Source organism: Carassius carassius, chromosome 12 (genome assembly GCF_963082965.1).
Source record: "Carassius carassius chromosome 12, fCarCar2.1, whole genome shotgun sequence".
Classification (NCBI taxonomy): domain Eukaryota; kingdom Metazoa; phylum Chordata; class Actinopteri; order Cypriniformes; family Cyprinidae; genus Carassius; species Carassius carassius.
The window spans coordinates 8,065,005-8,090,592 of NC_081766.1; the positions used below are offsets into that span (position 1 = coordinate 8,065,005).

The 25,588-nt window shown below is 37.3% G+C and overlaps 1 protein-coding gene across 1 annotated transcript in view; it reads left to right on the forward strand.

Moving 5' to 3' along the window:
- The first annotated feature begins 6,737 nt into the window (after positions 1-6,737).
- Positions 6,738-25,588, forward strand: part of LOC132154675 (heparan-sulfate 6-O-sulfotransferase 1-A) — a 130,859-nt gene continuing 112,008 nt past the window's right edge. The window contains exon 1 of the mRNA XM_059563322.1: positions 6,738-7,504. Within this exon, the coding sequence (XP_059419305.1) occupies positions 6,984-7,504 (521 nt within the window). The 5' untranslated portion in view covers positions 6,738-6,983. The remainder of the gene's footprint in view (positions 7,505-25,588) is intronic.

Genomic DNA, 25,588 nt, shown 5'->3' on the forward strand with positions numbered 1-25,588 from the left:
TTTCTCTTTTTCATTATCATGTTTTCTCTCTTACTTTCTCTCTTCTCCAGGTAGAGTACATGAATAATTCATTTTATAATTCATCCGTTTAGCCAACTTGATAACATTGCAAAATGAATGAATAAACCTTAGGGAACAAATACAGGCTTCTTTGTGTGTTTGACAAAGAAAGTGTTCTAACTTGAGCAGGTAAGTCGGGAAAAGCATCTTAAGAAAGAAGTTTAAAAGAAAAACAGGAAACTGTGATTCTATAGCCTTGAACAAGAACACCAGTAAGGGTGCCTTAATGTCAAACACTATAGGGCAGGTAAGTATTGACAGGCACTGATAATTTTGCGTTGTACTTTTTAATAGCAAATGCATCTCGTGAGAGTCCCGAGCTCCCCTTTTGATTGGGGAATTAAATTTGGTTTATGATAGATTTGATGCAGCAACATAGATGTGGTTCTTGGACTCAGTAAAAGTCACCTCGTCTGATTTAGGAGAGAAATATGCACAGATCAAGTTTACAAGTGAAAACAGTCCAAAACACTTCTAAACAAATATGTCAGCAGACTTTGATGTGAGAAAACAACAGGGGGCTTTTTCACTGGAGGAAGTGTTATTATGGATTATGGACTCAAATTTTGGCCAGAAGTGATGGCTAATCCACTTTATTGATGGATTTGTTTCTTCCAAACACACAGCTTTTAACCTCACAAGATGTTCATTGTTAAAGTGGAGTCCTGTAGATTACTGTGATGTTTTTACCAGCTGTTTGAACTCTCATTCTGATGGTTCCCATTCACTTGTGAGGGAGTGATGTAATGCTAAATTTCTCCAAATCCATTCCGATGAAGGAACAAACACATTTACATCCAGGATGGCCTGTAGGTGAGCAAATTGTCAGCAAATGTTCATTTTTAGGTGAACTATTCCTTGAAGATCTCTGAGGTTATTTTCATTACAAACAATAACTAAGGCAAAATTGAATACCATTTTGAGAGAGTGTGAGTCTGCGATGTAATATGGGAAACATGAAAGTATTGTATAAAGTTGATATGCAGCATTGCTATGGATGATGGTGAACATAAGTTCAACCGCTTGATGCCATAACTGAACCATCAGAATAAAATATTCTTAACATGGAATAAAACAAAATAAATAAATCTCTTAAATTAAATAATCATATAATTGTGAATGTGTATGCTTTGCAAATTCTGTTTTTTTTTCCTTATAAGTTTGCCACCTTCCTTGCATAACACTTCCTCGAATGGGAGCCATATGAGATGATTCAGGGCTTACATCAGAATTTCTTACCATCTAAATTCACACAGGCCTCAGTTTCAGGCCGGTTTATGTGTCCAGTCTGACATTGCTCTCTTTTCTGCAGGGAATACAGCTCCGTTTTCTTCTACCACAGTCATGTCCATCTGAGCTAAGCAATACTCACACAGTCTGCTGAAACACCCCCTTATCTATGTAGGTCCATTAATGTTACATATTCAGCAACTTTGTTGACATAAAAAATAGCTCCATACAGTAACTATGACCTAACACTCATTTTCTCTCTCACTCTTCCAGATCTTAAAAATGGATCTTATATCTTGCTGTCACTGTCAAAACAAGGAATAAATAACTCCCACATGTAGCTGTTAAAATTGTGCACATCATTAATTTAGTCAAGGCAGTTGAATAAATCTAAATCCAGGAGGTAACAGGGTTTAAAAAACATACTTTTGGCAGAACATGCTAGCCGTCCAAATATGTATTTTTGGAGCTGAATAAAAGAAGTTAACCATTGGTCATCTCATGCACTAAAATGTGTATTTGTATGAGTGTGCGAGACACGCACAAATGTGTAATATCTCTTAAGGTCAGAGATGCAATGTAGGATTAGGATTAATATTGTGTTCAGAGGAATTATAATCTTAGTCTTAATGTTCATGGTTGTTGTCAGCTAACTATCCATTGTGACCATATTTTTTTTTTTTTTAGTAATGAATTTGAGATTTAATGTAAACTAAATCCTCAATTCGGAGCTGCTTTGGAGAAAAATAACAATAACAACAACAGCATTCCAATGTGCTGTAGTAGAAGGACACATTGATGCCAGAGGTCAGAGGTGCTCTAGTAAGCAAATCTCAGGCCATAATCAAAAGCAGCCCTGTGAGTATAAAAGAGGTAGAGATGTCTTTTTCCTTTCAGTTCAACTGTGCACAAATTGAAAACAGTTGCAGGAATGTATGACAGTAAAAGCTGCTTTCTTTCATAACAGAAACAATTAATAACAGAACAAAAAGAGTTGTGGCAAACCAATACTTCCATCAATATGACACACTGCAGCAGGGGTTGCCAATTTCAGGTGAAGGAAATCAGGTTGTGACTTCCTTTTAGGAAATCACAGGGAAATCTCAATTTCTCTATACAACACATGCCAATTGAGGTTTAAAGGGAAATTTCATCCAAAAATTGAAATGTTGTTGTCATTTGCTCAATGTCATGTTTGTTCTAAGTATATGCTAGCAACTATGTAAAAAGAGTCACTGTTTGACTGTTAAGTGCTAAATATGTCACGGTTTGGCTTACTGACATACAATTTTGTTATCTGTTTTAAAGAAACCAATGTAATTCATTCTAGGTTTCAACACACATATTTAGTCAACCAAGGTAAATTCTAACACCACAGAATTGTGACAGTACATAAATATTTATGGTTGAACAAGCACACAATTCAATAATAAAGTGTTTTGTATTTTAGATATGTTTATTAACAGTTCAGTGCAAGAAAGAAACTGATTTCACTATTTACAAAAAAGGGACAATATGTTGATTAACAGTTAATAAAAGAAATATAAAAGCCAAAAGTAAACCATGGTCTGGTTCATATACAGCTTGTTGTGGTCAAGAATTTCCAAGGTTCTCTCAAAGTTATGAACAAACGTACTTCCAGTAACATTAATTCAAAGTTATCTGGTCTTTAATAATGTTCTTAAAATGTTAGTAAAAAACATTATTCAAACATTGGTCATGTAATGTCATTTTATTCCTAAAACCCTTTAGTTGGATGTCCATCTAATGTTTTTAAATGTAACTACTTTTTTCCGAATGCTCAGAGAACATTCAAAAATAATATTCCCATAATGTTTGCAAAATGGTCAAATTGATCACCCTGCTAGTGTATGATCCTCAGTCATTTAATGAATGATTTCTAGTTTATCTCTGTAACCATTTACAAAGTTGGCAAGTGTGTGATGCCTAGTATTTTAAAATGGTTTTACATGTGGTTAGTCATGGGACGATTGCATATTATACAGGACAACTGGCACCTCTTGTATGCACTAACATTAACTAGCTTCAGCAAATGCATATATACAATGCATCAATACTTTGCACTGAATCTACTAAAACAAAGGAGAAAATGTACTAAAAGTCAAAAAGTTCTGCACAATGGAGCCCACCATGTGAAAACTAGAGCTGTTGTGTCTGCAGAAGAGAACCAGAGGACAGGACACACTTTATGATTGATCTCAGTGAAGCTCCTCAGCCACAAATGATCAGCCACACACAAGCATTTGCTTCATTATGCAGTGGGTCCCCAGGCGCAATAATCATTATATCAAATGACAGGCTTTCTTCAGGACGCTGCTGTAGTTGTAAATAAAAGTATGTTAATTTGACTTGCTGTATTTAAGCGAGCAAGTTGCAAACATCATGTGTTTGAGTTAATTTGTACACGATCAGGCCGTTCTGAGGAGAGAGATATATGAGTTAATTAATTAACATTAATTTTATCGTTTAAGTAGAATGATGTTTTGAATGGATGTCAGTGAGTTTACTTAGCTTTTCATTCACTTGTAGTTTGATGTGGAAGAGGTAAATATGATTAATGTCTGAGTAAATTGTGTATAATGCGAATATAGAATTTATAGAATTCATTCAATTATTTTTGCCTGCTTTCCTCAACATAGGCCTATTCATTTTAATAAATACAATTTTCCACAAAATAACAACAACATACTGCTACTACTACTACAACCCGAATTCCGGAAAAGTTGGGACGTTTTTTAAATTTGAATACAATGAAAACTAAAAGACTTTCAAATCACATGAGCCAATATTTTATTCACAATAGAACATAGATAACATAGCAAATGTTTAAACTGAGAAAGTTTACAATTTTATGCACAAAATGAGCTCATTTCAATTTTGATTTCTGCTACAGGTCTCAAAATAGTTGGAACGGGGCATGTTTACCATGGTGTAGCATCTCCCTTTCTTTTCAAAACAGTTTGAAGACGTCTGGGCATTGAGGCTATGAGTTGCTGGAGTTTTGCTGTTGGAATTTGGTCCCATTCTTGCCTTATATAGATTTCCAGCTGCTGAAGAGTTCGTGGTCGTCTTTGACGTATTTTTCGTTTAATGATGCGCCAAATGTTCTCTATAGGTGAAAGATCTGGACTGCAGGCAGGCCAGGTTAGCACCCGGACTCTTCTACGACGAAGCCATGCTGTTGTTATAGCTGCAGTATGTGGTTTTGCATTGTCCTGCTGAAATAAACAAGGCCTTCCCTGAAATAGACGTTGTTTGGAGGGAAGCATATGTTGCTCTAAAACCTTTATATACCTTTAAGCATTCACAGAGCCTTCCAAAACATGCAAGCTGCCCATACCGTATGCACTTATGCACCCCCATACCATCAGAGATGCTGGCTTTTGAACTGAACGCTGATAACATGCTGGAAGGTCTGCCTCCTCTTTAGCCCGGAGGACACGGCGTCCGTGATTTCCAACAAGGATGTCAAATTTGGACTCGTCTGACCATAAAACACTATTCCACTTTGAAATAGTCCATTTTAAATGAGCCTTGGCCCACAGGACACGACGGCGCTTCTGGACCATGTTCACATATGGCTTCCTTTTTGCATGATAGAGCTTTAGTTGGCATCTGCTGATGGCACGGCGGGTTGTGTTTACCGACAGTGGTTTCTGAAAGTATTCCTGGGCCCATTTAGTAATGTCATTGACACAATCATGCCGATGAGTGATGCAGTGTCGTCTGAGAGCCCGAAGACCACGGGCATCCAATAAAGGTCTCCGGCCTTGTCCCTTACGCACAGAGATTTCTCCAGTTTCTCTGAATCTTTTGATGATGTTATGCGCTGTAGATGATGAGATTTGCAAAGCCTTTGCAATTTGATGTTGAGAAAGATTGTTTTTGAAGTTTTCCACAATTTTTTTACGCAGTCTTTCACAGATTGGAGAGCCTCTGCCCATCTTTACTTCTGAGAGACTCTGCTTCTCTAAGACAAAGCTTTTATAGCTAATCATGTTACAGACCTGATATCAATTAACTTAATTAATCACTAGATGTTCTCCCAGCTGAATCTTTTCAAAACTGCTTGCTTTTTTAGCCATTTGTTGCCCCCGTGCCAACTTTTTTGAGACCTGTAGCAGGCATTAAATTTTAAATGAGCTAATTAAGTGGATAAAGGTTTAAAATTTCTCAGTTTAAACATTTGCTACGTTATCTATGTTCTATTGAGAATAAAATATTGGCTCATGTGATTTGAAATTCCTTTAGTTTTCATTTTATTAAAATTTAAAAAACGTCCCAACTTTTCCGGAATTCGGGTTGTACTACTACTACTACTACTACTAATAATAAAAATCTATTACAAGAGGCATGCTACTCTTGCACATTCATGAGGAAAAATCAAAAGCAAATGGCAATGAACATCTAGAGATCTCAATACCGCCCGCTAGCTGTGATGGAAGAGTGCAGGTTTGATACTACATAGCTCATCGATTCTCCTGTTGATTTTATGGTTCACTGTGACAAGTCAAAGAGCAGTCTCTCATTCTCTACAAAAACTCTTCTTTTAAAAATTAGTTATGATTTTTATGTTATCATAATATGAACATACACATAAAAAATATTGTTTTATACTTGACTGCTCAATGACAAATTTCCATTTTATCTTTTAAGGCACGTTTTTCTTTAACAGTGTTTATTATCATACCATTTAATCTGTTGCATAAATCCATTTTCCAGCCAGCACTATAAAACCGTTTGAGTGACTATAGCAATAGTCATTAAAGCATTTGAAAACTTAACATCTATTTGACACTGTATCCTCATGTCTTTTTTTAATTTGTACCTTTCGTTGTATTTTATGTCATAAGTAGACATAGACTGTTTATTTTTTTTCTTATTTACTTACCATTGACTATAAATAAATTATGTAATTTTATATATTTTGTTTGTTGTTTTTATTTAATATTGTACTCATAACATGCTGTTTATTAAATACAAGTCTCAAGTTTATGCACTGTTAATTTTTTTTCACATTGCTTTAAAATAATACATTTTGTCAATTTTTTCCAGTTTCTTTTGAGTTAATTAGTTAACAAAAACAAATGCATAAATCATTACAAGATTCAAGACATTTGGGAGTAGTGAGTATGGAAGTTGTTTACTTTGTAACTAGTTCGATGTGTTCAGGCAGATACATGCACCTGTTACCATTTTATTTTATTTTTAACTGTCGATTATATCAGATTTATTTATTTTATTTATTGTGTTTATTATAAGAAGGAACTGTGTAGCAACTCATAAACTGCCTGCTTTGCTTCCTGGGAAAACACGCCGCTTAGAGAAATATACAATGCAATAAGAGTCGCGGGCGTTCATTAGAAACTAAATATTGTGCCGTTTGTTTTTCAAGAGCGTGGAGCGCTCGCGTGTTGGGAAAGTGGGTGTCGCTGTGCACGCTGCTGGAGGAGCTTCCCAGCGATGTGTCGCAGACTTTAAACACACTGTGACATACAGTGGTGGAGGGAGGGAGATCGCATACTGCAACACTTCTTATGCAATGAGTCCGACCGTTTTCATTCTGATCCAATGTGTCTGACGATTCAGTTTCCGCGCGCGATGCTCTGACCGCCGTGTGTTTATATGGAGACAGACACCCTAAGAAACAGTCAACCGGGAAATGGTAACACATGAACCTCCTCACTGGAAGGAACATGGTTGAGAGGAGCAGTAAATTTCTGTTCATCGTTGTCGGATCGGTTCTGTTCATGCTGATTTTGTATCAGTACGTGGCTCCGGGGATGATGAACTTCGGCTCTCCGCACGGGTACATGCTGGAAGACGATGCGGATCTCTTCCCGACTCCTGATCCACATTACGTGAAGAAATACTATTTTCCCATCAGGGATCTGGAGCGGACTGTGGATTTTGAAATCAAAGGGGATGATGTGATCGTGTTCCTCCACATCCAGAAGACCGGCGGCACCACGTTCGGGAGGCACCTGGTCCAGAATGTCAGGTTGGAGGTTCCGTGCGACTGTAGACCGGGACAGAAGAAGTGTACTTGTTACCGACCCAACAGGAAAGAAACGTGGCTCTTCTCTCGGTTCTCCACCGGTTGGAGTTGTGGTTTACACGCGGACTGGACCGAACTGACCAACTGCGTCCCGGGGGTTTTGAACAAAAAGGAGAGCAGGATGAAAAACCAAAGGTGATGCTTTTACAGAATTGTTTTATATGAAGTGTTAGTTGTGGCTTGAAACCCAATGAGCTCTACCAGAAATGTTTGGGGCATCATAGCCGTGTGCAGCCACAAAATACTATCTCTGTTCTAGATTTGAGAGTGTGTAGAAGAAATTAGCGAGCAAGGAATAACGTTACCACTTGCCCTCCCTCATCTGCGAAATACAAGACTGTAACATTACTCTTTATATTGGCTCTTAATCCTAAACTTGGGTCAACTTCTTTCTAAACCCCAGGTAAAGGCCGGTTTTAACCCCGGTTTCACATGTTAGCACTGCTTTTAACCCTAGGTTAACCCTGAAATGCAATGCCACAAAACACCGAGTGTTCGGCAACAGACAACCAATCATAAAATGTCCTAGTGTTTACCTTAATACATGTTTACGCACTTGCATATATGCTGCGCAAACTTTAAAGCGCTGTTTATGCGTTTTAAGTAAAATGATTAAAATGCCAAACAGTGACGTAAACACGTTAAATGGCAGGGTTATTGAGAAAGTAATGTCAAGGATGAAACAAGATATTCAGGATTAGGTTTACTTGGGGTTAACAGTGACACAGGGTTAAGAACCTAATGATGTTGAGGTCAGTTAGATTTACGTGGTTATATGAAACTGGATGGCAACCTTTCAGAAATGAACATGGAAACCATAGTAGGCTAGTTATATCATAGTATTTTACTAAATGTACAAATTCGGAAAATAAACTGTTACTGTAGCAAACATGGTGCTTATCCTACTATTTTATATAGAAACATAACTTGCTGTTTTCCCCAGTGATGGAGGTGGAAAATTACTGTGTTGTAAAACAGTCTCTTGTAAACACTATAGTGAGCACTGGCTGCTAGGATAGATGTTACAGGACTTACCACATCAGGACGCTCCATAGCAGTCATGTCAGGAATAACCTGCCACTGGTAGTTAGTGTCATCTGTGTATTCTGGGTACGAATTGTAAATTTTACTTAATCATCTTTCACCGATCACATGTGATGGTTTTACAAAAGCATTAAGACCCAAGTTGGCATTGGAGTAGGTTACTGTTTGCAATACGCTTAGTTTTGCAATGGTGTGAAATCCATCTCAGAGCCATGTCCGTATACTGTTTTGGTTTTTTAAAAGGATTTTGTAGATTAAATTATTTAAACTCTGCAGAGTCAAATACATCAGATCAGATTTAGCAAATAATCACCAGCCGACTCCTATCCAGAAAGAACACCGTCTAGATCCAACATCCCCTCGAGTGTACAACATCGCTCGTATCACAGCGATGCCATTACTCTTGTTGCTTTTGGCAACCTTAGGAATGCAGCACTGATATGGATGCACAATCCTCTCCTTGATTAATCTCTCTTGTGATAAAGGCAGACATACCACACCAGTGCTATTTTCTCATAATTCATCACACATGTGTGCATGTTCGTTTTGTCTGTGAAATTAGCACAGGGTCAGTGGTAAAAGAGGTGAGGGGAGTTTTGTCATCTTGCGCTTTTACTATCTGCATAATTCTGATAATTAGACTGAAAATACCGTGCATAGATAATTCGGATTTGATATGCTGCTTTGTTGCACAGATCTAAGCGCTCTTTTTACATTAGCTACAGTGATTTCAAAGGGCCAATGTAGGGTGAATTTAAACTTTGTTCATTGCTATTTCTTGAAGCTATAAAAGTAATCTGTAAAAAATGCTCAGAACTTGTATTTGGGTGCTTTAGAAAAATTTAAAGTCTGAATAAAAATTTAATTTTTATGTTATTGATGGCAAATGAGTCATGATTGCAGATGAGAAAAGCGGTGTGGTTTACAACCCGTCAAATCTCTTAGGCCTAAAAAAAAAAAAAGTTTGGTTCCGGTTGGTTGTCAGTTGAGGTCATTGGTCGGTAGGGATTTTTTTTTTATTTTTATTTATTTATTTTTTCTCCAGTGGCAGTTTTACACACACACACACACACACGCGCGCTGATTTTAAATGTGTGTACCGGTACTTTTACGACAGTGATTCTGTATTCCCGTTTAAAGTCTGTTGTTGCCATAGACACACAAAACGCACACACACACACAAAAAGCCTTCGCGGGAGTTTGACAGGCGATCTCATAGTAGATTAACATGGAGGATTTGAACTTGAAAAACGGAGTGTACAGACATCTTTTTGTAGTCAAACAACATTCTTTGTTATGTTCATTTTTTGTGGTTTATTTGATTTTGATGCTATAAATTAACTAGAAGCAAGAGACGATCAGTTAGTTTTAACTGATGATCTAACTTACAGCGATCTGTTCGACACATTCAAGAGCCACAAAACGGTATTTATTGTTTACATTTCTTTAAAAAATGACCACATTTGAAAGGTGAAATAACCAAATGAGACTTTGTTTCATATTAAAAGTAAGCTGGTAATGTTAATGTCCTGTCTGTCAGCATGTTGTCAGTGCCCTCTCTGTTCCGCGATATATTGTTGACTCCCCCCGTGTTTCTCTTAATGTTACGATTTCCAAACCTTAAGTTATAGCTCACTTTAGGAATTGACAGTTAAAGGGTTTTGATGCAATACTTAAAGGTTTTTAACGGATTACTTAAGTGTAAAACAGCATTTAAAGGAAACTGTAATTTAATTAACGATGTGTGAAAGACCGTTCTTCCCCAGTCTCATAAAATAAATTTGGGTCGCACATAAATTGACAGGGTCGGTCGGAAACCGGAACCAAACAATTTTTTTTTTTAGGCCTTGTGGAGATTTTAAACTGCTGAGGACTGCTGGGCTGTTTGTCTTTAAATGGTTGTGTTTTTAAACCAAAATATTAATGGGAACTATTTAGTTTTATTCTCACATAAGTGGCCTTCAAGCAAAAAAAAAAAAAAGACGTTTCCTGAGGCTCATTGTAGATGTTTGTTAATAATACAATTTCTGTTCCAGTAATTGCAGATTTCAACAGGGATGTGCATTAATTTCAATGGTAATTAAAATCAGTTTTTCTGTTTGGTAAATGTGTCATTGCTTAATGCTTTTACTGCCTTTAAATGAAATAGTGTGATCATATATCATATATATCGGCTTTATAATAACCACCAGCCACCCTGCTCTCTAAGATATCAGCATTGGCCATCAAAAATTTTATTTTACTTTTTTTTTGTGTATAAAATATTCTGAGATGTGTACTCTTCATGTTTACATAAGTGCGTTTTCATTTTAAAACGCATAACCTTTTTAAAAACAATTATGTGGCTGCCCACATTCACTCTGTATGGAAACATATGGGTAGCAATATTCAATTTGGAATGTAATATGCAAAATGACAATGCAATACGTAAAATGGCAATGCATTTCTGTATTTACATTTACATTTTCCAATACATTTGTGCAACGTTTGGTGCAAAATGAAAATGAAAATTAAATTACAATTTTCATTTGCCATTTCATACACCAGTTTTAATATGTAAAATTAATACTAATTTTAACGCTTTATAAGTTGCAAAATTAAAATGAAAATGTATTACAGAAATGATTAGATATGTACAACATGTTCAAGCAAAAACTGTGGCAAAATTATCATTTAAATTCTATTTTTCTTAAATGCATTAACACTCACAGGCAAGACACTTACGATTGCATTTTCATTCAATGTCCCGCAATGAATGTAGCAAAATTCAATGTGCACATTGAAAATGCATTCCGAGCCGATCAGCTCGGAATGGTGGGGCTTGCAGAAGGTCAGAGACTCAAATCTCAAGAAGAGGATTCAAGTGAGAGAACATGGACAAGACAGTAGGTCCATGTACGTTTTGATCATTTCGGTTTATGGCTTCAATATTTCATTCGCACTTGTGGGTGGCACTGAAGCGCTCCTTTCATCTGATTGGTCGAATCGCTCCACCTTCAGCTCGGTCTTTTCATTCTTTCAGGCAGAATAAGAGTCAGTGCAAGTGAAGCACTGTAATGTCTGAAACCACCGCTCACTGTTAATTAGCATAATATTTGAATCAGATGTAGCTGGGCACACAATTCATGCTGATGCGACTTGCAAGAGACCCCGTTAAATTATTTCTAGGTTATAGTATTGCATAAATATTGTCCCACTGATAAAAACAGTGCAAATAGTTTTGTCTCCTTGGAGTGAAGTGGAAATAAATATAGTTAAATTTATGTAATAAAATTAAATAGGATTTTTTGGGAAGGTAAGTCTGGCCAGTTATACAGCAACACGAGTCAGACGAGTCTGAAGATCTGAGCTGAATTTGGTGAAACATTAAAGTTCTAGTCTGTCAATTACTCTCATAATAATAATAATGTTACCCGTATTTTTCGGTATAAGTTGCATCAGTCCAAAAATACGTCATGACGAGAAAAAAAAACATATACAAGTCGCACTGGACTATTAAACGTACAGTATGGGATTTTTGGCCACCAGGGGTCACTCAATCAAAATAATAACAAAAGACGTACTTTGATGACGTCGGGAAAGAGCGTAGGTTCATGGGAGTTGTTGTTCTTTGGAACACGCGCTCTGTTGCTCCCCACATTCCTCACTCATTCTAACGTAGTATTTTGACAATCACGTCTTTTCGAACGGAGAGATATATGAATTATCAGACCCTTATCAAATCAATATTCCATCTAGCTAGTAGTAATATATGTAAAAAAAAACACGGTCATCTTTCGTTAATAATTATAATTATGTTTATACTATGATATCGAACAAGATAGTGAACTGCATTTGAAGCTACTTTATCCAGCTAGATATAGAACAAATGTGGATTTACATTATACTATACATAAGAGCTAGTCCGTCTGCGTTTTACACAAGACATCATCGTTTCACAAAATATACGGATAGATACAGTTAGCTGAATGGATGCATACCTGTTTATTAGAATGCACGCGAGTTCGGCATCTCTATGTAGTTTCAGCTTGTCATGAAGCTCTCTCTATCTTGGAAATGCAACTCCAATATTTACCCGTGTCTTGTTTCCTCTCCTGTCCCAAAACCTTCTCGGGTCATTTATTTCACCCATACGTTTGCGCTTCACAGAACGTGCAGGCAAAGCATAATCATGATCCGTAGCTAAGTTATTGATTGAGGTATAAATACTAATATAAACCATATAAATATAAAATATAATAGTCTCGATCAAGGCTAGCTACTACTTTATCTTCTTCGTCTCTTCTTTGCTTCTGTTCACCTTTGTATTTGGCGGTTCCTCCGGGTTCCGCAGGAAGTTAGATAAACTAGAGGGGTCAAAGGTTATACGACGCCATAGACGGGCGACAAAATGGAAATAAAGAAACGTAACCTCTTCTAATTAAACTATAATTTTCTCCGGATTTGAAAGTTCATGGAAACTGTTGGGATAATGTAAGTACACAACTAAAAAATATATATATAACATAGATATAGTGATTTCTGCTATTTTTAAAGCAGAAAAATTACATATTGTGCCTTTAAGTCGCATTTATTCAGAACCAAGAGAAAACATTACCGTCTACAGCCGCGAGAGGGCGCTCTGGGGTAGGCTACAGGAGCACTGAGCAGCATAGAGCTAATTTTACTATTTTTATTTCAGAAATATCACAATATTAATTTTTACAATTATTTATTAATGTCACACACACATACCTAGTGCCTTATGACTTAAAAGATGAGAGTGGTAAATGTTACAGACATGGAACTGTTCAGTCTATTATTGATTTTTATTTCCACTTTATTTTCCATTAAAATATTATGCTAATGAACAGTGAGCGGTGGTTTCAGACATTAAAGTTCTTCACTCGCACTGACTCTTATTCTGCCTGAAAGAATAAAAAAAAGACAGAGTTGAAGGTGGAGCGATTCGACCAATCAGATGAAAGCAGCGTTTCAGCTCCGCCCACAAGTGCATATGAAATATTGAAGCCATAAACCGAAATGATCAAAACGTACATGGACCAACTGTTTTGTCCATGTTCTCTCACTTGAATCCTCTTCTTGAGATTTGAGTCTCTGACCTTCTGCAAGCCCCGCCTTGTTCACGCAGTGATTGACATGGCGCGAGGGGGCGGACACGTGATCGGCTCGGAATGCATTTTCAATGTGCAGATTGAATTTTGCTACATTCATTGCGGGACATTGAATGAAAATGCAATCGTAAGTGTCTTGCCTGTGAGTGTTAATGCATTTAAGAAAAATAGAATTTAAATGATAATTTTGCCACAGTTTTTGCTTGAATATGTTATACATATCTAATAATTTCTGTAATACATTTTCCCTTTAATTTTGCAACTTATAAAGCGTTAAAATTAGTTTTCATTTTACATATTAAAACTGGTTTATGAAATGGCAAATGAAAATTATGTAATTTAATTTTCATTTTCATTTTGCACCAAACGTTGCACAAATGTATTGGAAAATGTAAATGTAAATACAGAAATGCATTGTCATTTTACATATTGCATTGTCATTTTGCATATTTCATCCCAAATTGAATTGCTACCTATACGCTTCCATAACTCTGTGCATCCTTGATGACCGTGTAAACAATAACATCATGCTCCGTGTTGTACCTGCATGAATGGTCATGTGACATGTGTTTTCGGTTGTGTAGTGTGGACGGAGAACATTTCTGAAACGCAGTGAAAACGCAAGTGTAGGTGAGGACCGTTTTCATTTTAAAATGCCAATTTAAAACGAAAACGCACTGGTGTAAACAGGGCTTCAGTCTTAACTGCATGAGATTACGAGCATGTTGGGCGACCAAAGCACAGGGTTTAACACCTGTTGTCTGTACAGTGAGTTTCAATTCATGGAGGCCAACGCCATTCCCACAAACGTGCAGGAAGCCATCTGACAGCTGTGCCAATCTGTATGCCTGTTATGTTTAACGGGCTTGTTTACATTTAAATCTCTCTCGGCTCCTAGACTTTGGAAGTCTCGCTTGCTCTCCTCTTCTTTGCCATTAACGTGGCGAAGGACAAGCTTTTAATTAAACATAGGTCTTATTTGGATTGTCAGGATTTCTAGAGTTACATTTTCCAAATCACATTCTCAACGTGCCACTCCCCCAGGGACCTTGTGGACGTAAGAGCAATGGGGGCATTTTAATTGCTTAACGAGATGTGCATCATCACATTCTCATTGAGGCACCGGTTTTAGACAGGAAGCCATCTGGCGAGTAGTTTGTTGCTCTCAGGCATGAAGCACAGGGGTTTCTGATAGACCAGTGAATGGTGACCAGAGGAGAGTGACGTCTTGTGTGGGTGTGAGGTATGAGAATGTTTCCCTCAGCGAGTGTGTATGCAATCAGCCACCAGTGGTTGTGTTTTACCCACCCACCCACCCATTCCCAACGGTAGATTATCCGTCTTTGGCTCCATTGCTCTAAACAGAATGCAGTCTGTTTAATGAAGGGTCTGTGTCTATGATATGCTCAGCAAACTCAGCAGAAAGGAGGACGCTGTCTGTTTGTCACCCACAAAAGATAATGATAAGCTTTTAATTATTTTTATGTTATAACTGATCACTGATATTTAAATTTTATAAAACGTTTTTAAATAAATCCACAATAAAACACTTAAGATCAGTTTAAATGTGACAAGTGAATTTAGGCAACATTATGATGTACAGTATCAAAAATGGATTTTCATTTTGAGATTTGCTACAGATTACATTTAACAGTATGATCAAATTAGAATAGAATAGATTAAATAAAAAATTAAATAATGTATTAAATAAATAATTGGCCAAACTACTGTACATTCTCTCTTAAAACACATTGAACTCTTTTCAAAAAGGACTTTTCAAGTATCTTCTTGAGACTTTCAAAACATCCAGGTTGCAGGTTGTAAACAACGAAGGCTGTCAGACTCTAAAAAAAATCTCGAAAGTTTTCCATGCGACTCTTGTGCTGCTTTTATATAGCCATGCAATTATTGTGCGAGGAAGTGACTGAAATGTAGCTATTCTGTCGCTCTCATAGCAGAATTCTCATTTATGGTTGAATTGTCTCTTTAAGTAATGTATTTGCCATGATTTCTCATTTTAAGCCATCATAGATGAAGATAGAATCCCAGTTGGGGGGCAGCCTGGGTAGGAGGCTTGACGCAGTGATCAAGCAGACACAGTTTACTTGAAATGACAAGGTGCCGATGGGGTACGAGACCACGTTGCCATGTTCCTGTTAAACTCAACATTTATTGTGATTATTTGGGGGGGGGGGATGAAATTGTACTTTATACTGGCATACAATTGTGAGCTGCAGAGAGTAATTTGCCAATTATCATAATAGGCCCCTGTGAGCTCGCATTTGAGATCATGGAGAGAGAAAGATGTGACATCTTTGTAATTATTAAAACAGACAAAATAGATAGAAACTAGTATGGAATGGGTTCCAAATGTCTTAGACCACACTGAAATTGTAATTTAGAAAAAAACAAAAAACAAAAAAGGTTTTAGCACAATTTAAAACAAACAGATGTTATGACATGAAAAAAATTACAAATATTAAATTAAAAAGTATAATAAATTAGTCATAATTTATTTAATTGTATATAGTGCTGGGTGAAACCGGGAAAAAAATTATCATGATAACATTTTTCATATCAGTCGATATCGGAATAATCACGATAAATTTTAAATCTTTAATCTAGAATTTTGAAAGTTGTAGAAACCAGACTATATTAATTGTGGCTTTAAACTGCTCATTATGGTCAGAACATGACAAACAATTCACGCTTTTGAATTCTATACACCTTTCCAGACATTTTCCTTACAAAATAAATTTGTCTCAGCACAGTTTTCTGCAGGCTGCAATATTAATAACATTCTTTTTGTCTAGAAATGCTCTCTTAGTTTAAATACATTTAGTATCACACAAATCATACAAACTCTTTTCAAAATCTTTTATTTAGACAAAATACAGCAACAGTAATTATATTCCATTACTCCTTTAGTACATTTAATTCATGTCTACATTAATACTATAAGAAAATGAAATATGAATATCCCACATTTCTGTCACAATATCATGGTTCAGTTAGTGTTACTACAGTAAATCCATGCTAAATGATGGCTATCTGTAGATTGAAAAGCCTTCTGACTGTACTGATTCTCACAGTGTTTCTCCTGTTTGTCAGCTGTTTCTAGTTTTTAAACTAGTTTAAATCAGCGAGTCATTGGTGTTCTTTACTGAATTTAAGCGCTTCACACTGGATCTCACAATATGATCAGCTTTTCATTTAATCTGTCAAGTTAGCAATAATGAAAGAAGGCAATTAAATTAGAAAAATGCTAAATAGAGGCATTTCCTTTGGTGGTTTTAGACCTTTAGACCTCAATGTGTGTGTATCTATAAATATGTATTCTCCTGGGAAGTGCCCGTGTGTGTTTGCGTGCATGTATATATGTGTGTGTGAGTGATGAGAGAGGATTCTGGGCTGTGTGCACCTACTGTCAATTTTTTCCACATGTCCTGTCTATTTAAAGATATTGCAGCAGATTTTGAGTCCCAGTCCAATAAACTGGCACAGAAAAATCCTGCAGTACTGCTGTCAGTCTTTTCTTTTAATTTTGTATATCTCTCCACACTCGTTTCTTCAGCCTCTATCGCTCTCTCTTTTGCTCTCTCCCTTCATCTCTTCTTGTTTCTTCAGTGGTGTCAGTGTCTAATCAAACAGGCAAGATAATTGTCCACACTGTGGCATTATGGATATGGACCACACAGTATACTCCAAGCGTGACTAGAACATTAGAGGGAATGTATTTGCATGGAAGATTTACTGTAAGTTCTAAAATGGCAGGCCATACTAATGAACAGCTGCCTTCTGTATAATAAATAGCAATATTTGGTGTACAGGACACCCTCACAGTCCCCGATCATGGTGTCATGGAGGAGTGAAATTATACTAGGGATGGGCGTTTTCCGCAAATATCACATTCGAATATTTGAGCTCACAAAAAATGAATATTCGAATATTTGTTTATTTAAATTAAGTTTAATGAGACAGACGTTATTTTTCAGCACCATTTATTGTTTCACAACCTAACACACAATAAGCTTGAACATTACACATCGTGTTTTGTAGCTGAAAACATTTAACATGCGTGCAAACAAACAAAAGTACAGATTAAAAGCAAAAAAAAAAGTGAACAAAGAAAAACCGTAAAGCAGCCTGCAGCAATAAGGCTATTGTAGAACGTAGCCTACACTTAACTTTTAAACTGTCAGCAAATCTTTTTTGCTTTTTTTCTATTGTTTTACATGTTCTTGTTTAGAAACACAGGCATGTAAATATGATCTGGGGAAAGTCGGCTCCTTAGTTTGTTAACAATAAGGCTGACTGCGGAGAAAACGCGCTCTGACTGCACAGACGTTGTCGGGCCTCACAAATAACGCTGTGCTAAGCAAATAAGTTTTGTGAAGCGCTTCGTGTTTTCGTTTCACCACTGAATGGGAACCTCATCTGGTGGAATACATGGCTCCAGCAAGAACTGATCCCACTCGTCTCGGCTGGACTCTCTGTAATCATTGCTGAAGAACTGGCTCAGCCTTTTCCGACGAGTGGGCATTGCATCCCCTTCATCGCTGGTGGTGGCGGCTGCATCCGCAGCACTCGCATCAAGGAAAATGTTCTGATCACGTTCAAAAAACTTTTTTTTTCTTACTTCTCTCATATTTTCATCGAGAAACCTGAGATGTTTGTGCCGAGGGTCTAGGGCAGACGCGAGAAGAGGAGTTTTCACTGCATTCTCCAAGTTAGCGGTGTTTATTCGTTGCTGGAGAGATGCCGGAGCAATTTTCTTGAATTCGGTCACTTTCTGTGACTCTCCACGGCATATTTGAAGTACTGTAGAAGACCGCAGTTCTTAGGGGCTGTTCACATATCGCTTCTTTTACGCACTCAAGTTCGTTATTTCCAATGTAGGCTAGTGGTATGCGCGCTCATAATGGAAGCGACGCGGTGCGATGGACCCTATTTTTCCAGGCGCGTCCGCACCGCATCGAGTTAAAAACATCTCAACTTTTCAGAATGCTGCAAGCGCACCGCAGGTCATGTGACAAAAACTAAACATTCAGCTTCATCCTTTCCCGTAACAACGTTGAAAGCTCAGCCAAGATGAAGGAACAGCTGATCATAGCTGTATATGGATTGCCATTTTGAAATAAATTTAGGAGCAGAGCTACTGAAAGCGATTTTTTTGTGCTGCAAATCCATTTATCCTTTGCTGAAATTTCCATGTCTTCATGGAGAGAGCACGTCATGGTTGCTTAGCCACGGCAGACATCCCAGGGGCGCAACTGCCCGAGCGCTTTGGAAAGAAGGAGAAAGCCGCGCGACTAGCATTTTTCACGCGTTTTTAGGCGCAATATGTGAACGGCCCCTTATTCATTCATTAATTATTTTTTGCTTGCATACATCTTCAAATATGCCGTGGAGAATCACAGAAAGTGACCAAATTAGGTTTTATTGTGAACTTTTTTTTGATCATTTTTATTTATCGAATAATTAGAGCAGAACGAATATTCGAATGTTCGACTATCCGTGCACACCCCTAGTTTATACTATGTTATTTAGTCCTTTGCCAGGTCAACTGCTTTCCAAAGATTTTAGAGCTCCAGTTGCTTCAAAGTTGCTTCTGTCAAATGATTCAGATTTTTGCTTATGGTGTCACTATAAGTGGATGGGGCCACAATCATGCTCACTGTCTTTAGGTTGAAGATTGTACATGTAGGTCTGCAAGTGAACTATAATGCTACAGGCAAAATTTTTTATCATATTGAAATGAGGGTGGTGAAAAAATGAAATAATCCGAGCAACAGGAAGAGCTTGAGCACGTAAATGTAAATTTATTATCCCTCAGGTCATCCAGGAATTAGATGCATTTGTTTCTTTATTCAAATATTTTGAGATATTAGCATTACATCAATGCTCACCAATGGATCCTGTGCAGTGAATGGGTGTCGTCAGAATGAGAGTCCAAACAGCTGATACAAACATCACAAAAATCCACAAAAAATCTAAACGGCTCCAGTCCATTAACTGATGTCTTGTCTGTAATCCATAATAAGGGTGCATGATCCTAGGGCTGCTCGATTATGGCAAAAATCATACCCACGATTATTTTGGTCAATATTGTAATCATGATTATTTAACACGGTTATGAGGGGGCCATATGACCGAAACTTTATATATGAGTGACTTATTTAAAGATAGTGATACATATCAAATACGCATTTCCTGTATATAAGGTTGCAATGACATCTACATTGTAGCGACCAGCAAAATAGCAAACAAACAAACAAACTAATTTGTATTATTGAAAATAATTAAACTGTCAGTAATAAAAAAAGCAAAGGACAAATACAATAGAAAAGATACAAATGAAACAAACTGTGCTTTAATTTTTTTTTTATGCAAGTCTCAAGAAGTATGATTATTTCATTTATTCACTATACAGTACTATTTATTATTAATGTCTCATTTCAGTTTTAGTTTGGCTCTAGTTCTGTATTTATTTTAGTTTATATGAAAAGGTTAATTTAGCGGGGAAATGAATAATCAAACGTAAAATAAAACATTGCCTGTTGTCACATTAAGAGCCGCATGGATCCAAATAACTGTTCCAAGTTTATTTATTACATGGCCGACGAAGGTATACATGAACATGATCTGACCGTTTAGATTCGCACCTTGAGCTAAAAGATGACTTTACATCTGTGACTTTACATCCTTACGTCTGTGTTCTGTTCAGTTTCGAATTGCATATATCTTCCTGAGCAGCGCAAGTTCTCTTTCATGCTTTTAAAATCATGAATAAATATACTTTGTTAAATCAAGTACGTCACATTTTCCAAATGTCACGTTACACGATTTTACAGATTTGCACAGGAAATTGGTCTTTTATGTAGGAAAGAAAGCACAGTGCTGCAAAAGGGAGCATAATGGGGCGAATAATTGCATTTTCATAAGCATTGGAGGCAAAAAACGAAATCGAACCTTTTTTTTATTAATTTCACAGCACTTACATCAGTGGTTTTCAACCTGTGGGCCGCAGCCCCCTAGTGGGTCGCCGTGGTATTGCAGGTAGGCCGCCAATTACTATTAATATAAATAATAATATTGTTAATATATGTAAAAATGTCTAAATCATAACATAATAACCATTTCATATATATAAATAAATAACAAAAAATAAATATTCAACTGTAACTTTGATTCCACTATTCAAGCTCGCTTATTGGTTTAAGAATAAACCACCAATTTATATTTTAGCTGCATATGCTACAGAACAACAAATTCAAACATGCATAAATGACTGTCAACATGTTCCCTCCTGACTGCTTGCTCCGCTGACTGTCTACCCGCTGATGAGCTATGGCTGGATCCCGTTTTGCTGAGCGGTGCCAGCCCGAGTTATTTTCTGTTCATTGCCAGTTCATTCTAGGGCTGTGCGATTAATATAAATCTACATAAAAACACGATTTGGGTGTGCACGATTTTCCATGGCCCTGACCTCCAGTAGTATGCTATCCGATCCAATCAGAACGCAACACGCCTAGCGCGAGAACAGAACAGACTGGGCATATGCCTACGTAACTCCAGGTTCACACACTGTCTGTGATGCACCTTTTTTCTGAGTCCATGTTAACGGATCAGAGCGTTCACACTGCATGCGGTAAAAGGCTAGAAATAAAAATGTGCGAAAATAATTAATATCTAGCACATGATCATAGAGAGTGTTGTGAGTGCACAGGACGCAGTTTAAGTGAGAGGAGACATGTTTTAAGTGCACACACTTTCTCCGGTCGATAGCAGCGTGTATCTGAGTAAGCACGAGTGCTTTTGTGACAGAGCAAAGGAAATCTGCGTGCGAACAGAGATTCACGCTCGTGCATTTTTTTAATGTGCTTTCGCGTTACAATAATGCGCTCTTGCTGCTGCTGCTGCACCGCTTACACATACTGTATATACACACTGCAAACGGAGTACATGTGAACCTGTATAATGTATAACAAATCTATTTCAACACCTGAGGCACTGCTACAATTAATGAGCTCTAAGAACATTGCATTACAAAAAAGAAAAAAAAAGTCCCTGGACACGGGATTTATTTATTTATATTTTTTGCCATAAGTCCGATTGATCAAGGTTTGTATAAAATGAAAATCAGTGTTTGTAAATCATGTAAGGTTCAGTCAGTTCCGTATTTATTCAAGGTACTTCCAAGATTTTTGAAGTCCTGGTTATTAATATGGAACAGTAGATGATCTTGTGAAACAAAGATGTGGAACACAAAGCTACAGTGAGGTAAAGAAATTAGCAAGAGCTCTCAAGTAGTGCTTGATATTGAATGAAGATTATCTTCAAAACAGTCAATTCTTGAAGATGTTGTTCTTCATATTTGGCAGTGAGGACTATAGAGCCACACTGTGACTGTTATAGGTCTAGCCCTTTTCTTAAGAGTGTGCGTGTTGGTTTACTGGTCCACAAATTATAGTCTGATGTGGTTAGCGGTTGTGTGATCTTTGTGGTTTGAAGGTCAGTAGCCCAGAGTTTATAAAATCCTTCAACTCTCTGTGTGAACCCGGATTCTGGCTCTGAGAGCGTGAGCCAGATGGCTTGGCGTGCTCCAGATCTGCTTGGAGCAGAAAGCGGAGGTTCTGACAGGCCAGTTTTTCCTGGGCCGGTAAGAAAAAGAGCTTGGAGGCAGGCCTGATAGCAGCAGCCTGACCTCGATGTGTTAATCCCATCAGATCAGTGTGGATTAAATACAGGCTTCTCAAAGCCCGTTATGTGGTAATGTGGGATCTGTGCCCGCCCACCCCAAAAATCAACAGACCACTGCTTTTGAACGAATGGTTCTATGTTTGTGACCTTTCTGCATTTTTACTTTCATTGTATTATGCATGATTCATTTTCATGCTTGTATTCATAATTAGATAATCTAAATCTATGTGATACCAAGTTGAGGTCTCTAATTTGATAGAGAGAGTGAGAGGAAACATTTATATATATATATATATATATATATATATATATATATATATATATATATATATATATATGTATACATTTCTCTTATACTGGTTGTTTTTAATATGCCATGTCTAAAAATAATCCAAGTTTTTTGTATACCTCATGTAAATACCCACTTCTAAATGTCCAATTCATGGCCGGTGAACTTGAATTCCTTAAGATCAGTTTGTCTAATCAGGCAACCCAACGACTGAAAACATGTAACTTTGTACATCCCTTGTAAGGGCATCATAGCCAAGAATGCCTTTTCGCTTCATTTCTATTATAAGATGAAAAGGCTATTTTCATATCACTGGCACTGACTTCTAAAAAGCTTCTTGTTTACCTCTCTCTTTGCTGATTATCTTGGCCCATTTCTGCTTGTTGTCTGTGGAGGTTTGGTAATTGCTCGACAGTATTCAATAGTGTTTCTGTTAGATAAGCTGTTTTTTGTGTCTTTTTTCAAAGAAGGTCTTGCGCTAAGAGCTGCTATCACTCACATTTCAGAGAGAGTGTGTTTTTTTTTTTTTTGTCATCTGACATCTCAACTGTGTGAAGACAAAGTGCTAACAGACATAGTAAGTGCGTATAAACTGATCTAGGGCAGTTCAAGGGAAGATCGTGATAGGCTGCCGGTGTTTTAGGATCAGCATGCTAAGTTAGCCGCGGATGCTGAGCTCTAGCAAACAAAGTGCTTACCTGGAGAAGCTCAAAATAAAACGAACTCTTTTTTTTAGAAATAAAACAAGAACAATTACACAAATTACTAGCATGGATGAATACAACATTACACAGTTACAATTAAAGCTAGTAACAGTAGTATTCAGGTGCAGAAATGTTATAAATAAGTGTAAAATAACACAATAGTGTCCACTGCACAAGTTAAGTACAGATAAGTCTTAAATCTGTGGTGTTATTTGATTAGTGGACAGAAGCAGGTATTTATTGGCTGCTGTCATTTTAAGACCAAATGCACGGACCTAATACTGACACCCATACGGTTTCTTTCTAAGCTGTTTATTTTCACTTAAGACATAACCGACTGTTTACTAGAATACTCACCAAAATGGGTGTTTTAACATAACTTTGTATGTGAAAGTCGAGGAATCATGCTGTGTCTGAATCACACCTCTCTGTGTGTGTGTGTGTGTGTGTGTGTGTGTGCGCAGCAGCGGCTGAGCGCACAGAAAACAGTGAACGAGTTAAAATTGCACCCCTGCTGATTGGCCATAGGCCTCACTGATCTGTGAAAAAGATGGATAATTTTGGCAATGTTCAGTTGTGTATAAGCTCAGATCAATGAAGCCCATATTATCAATCAGTTAAAAAAAAGAGGTACAATTGAAATTTTTGAAAGCAAACAAGTTGATTTAAAAAGTAAATGCAATATTTGGTATTAATAGAGCATAATGAGAGATTCATTATGAAGTATTTTTTTTTGTTGGTCATTTTGACCGGGAACACCACAAGTGTTGGGGATAAAATGACATTAACATGGGGAGGAATTGTTATGTCCTTAATGAGCAAAGTCAGTGAGTTGAAGTACAGTGCAACAATGAGATTAACTAGAATTGACCAATTGGTCACTTTTTTATTTTTCTAAATCATGTCACCCCAACCCTCTTTGTTTCACCTCACAGCAAGGCCAGTTTCTCAACTTACTTGCAAGTGCCCGGCTGCTCTCTGATAATATGGATCTTGTGGCCCGTGAAGAGAAACGTGCCCTTGAGCTGGACCTAATGCCGGCACTGCATGAATGAGTGCTTCAGTGCCTCCTCTATCTCTAATGGCTTTTTAATAAACAAAGACTTGACCAGCCTTCTTCCTGCCCTTTGTGTTTAGCATAAATGAATACATGAAGATGAACACAACTCAGCTCCTAATGCGAGAGTGAACATGTGCTTACTCTGGTCTTTTTTTCATCTTACATCCTTGTTTACAAAACACTCTTGCTTAAAAAATATTGTTGCTGCTCATCTCTGCCTTTCAATCTCATGAATTTTTTTCTCCCGTGTGATTTGGAATCTTGTTCTAATTTTCTTTACTTTACAGTTTTGGCCCATGTGGCCAAAACATTGCTGGCATTATGATGGACGTAGCCTTTGAAGTTTTGTTGTGCACTGCACTGCCAGGTAAAGCCCTCGGCGATGGCACCAAATTGATTTCCATGTGCCGTGGACAAATTGCCATGCAATGACTAATTAACAAACATTTTTATAATTTATAATTAGGGCCTCCACTCTCCCAGTGTGAGTTGGCTCACTGCCTAAATTTTAATTTGAAAATCCACGAGTTCTGCCTCAGAATTATAAAGACTCTCACCCTCCCCCAGCTCACAGCTGAAGCAGGTGTCTTCCCTTTCTCTGCAGACCATCTGATGTTAGAAGACTTTTAGCATTCAACTCTGTGTGAAAAACTTTTGAAAATCCCAGATTGCTTCAGAAACCGGTCCATGATGTGTCAAGACAGTGTCTGAGAAACCTCAGTGGTGAAAGTTTTACAAGTGAAAACTGAGTTTACATGAACTAGGCCACAATAAAAGATTTTAATACTCATACTTGATTTTGCCTGTTCAACTGCTGCAAATTTTTCACAGCAGCTCTGTATATCTGACTATAACAGCTAGGGCTGCACAATTAATCAAATTTCTAATCGTGATTACAATTATGGATGCCACGATTACATAATCGTTCAAAGACGCGATTACAAAAATAAATAAACCATTAAAAATGCCCTCTTGCATTATTCTGTGTGCTTCAGAGGTGTTTGCAGTGTGGGGTTTAACAAACTCAAACACACTGGATAAAAGGTATTTTGTCTAACTGATAGTCGTTGTCACTCTGTTGCGCACGATAGATATGTTAAATGCCAAACGTGTCAAAGGCAGAACAAAATAGCGGTACTCGTTTGAACTGCATGCCACACTGGCCTTTTAGCCACTCACCTCAAAAGAAAACAGCTCAGCGCAAGTAGAGTGCATGCATTTATCACAGTGACCAGTCGCGATCACGCACTAAACAACACTGTGAAATCCAGTAAGAAGCACTCAAGTTCAGCGCAGAGTTCTCTA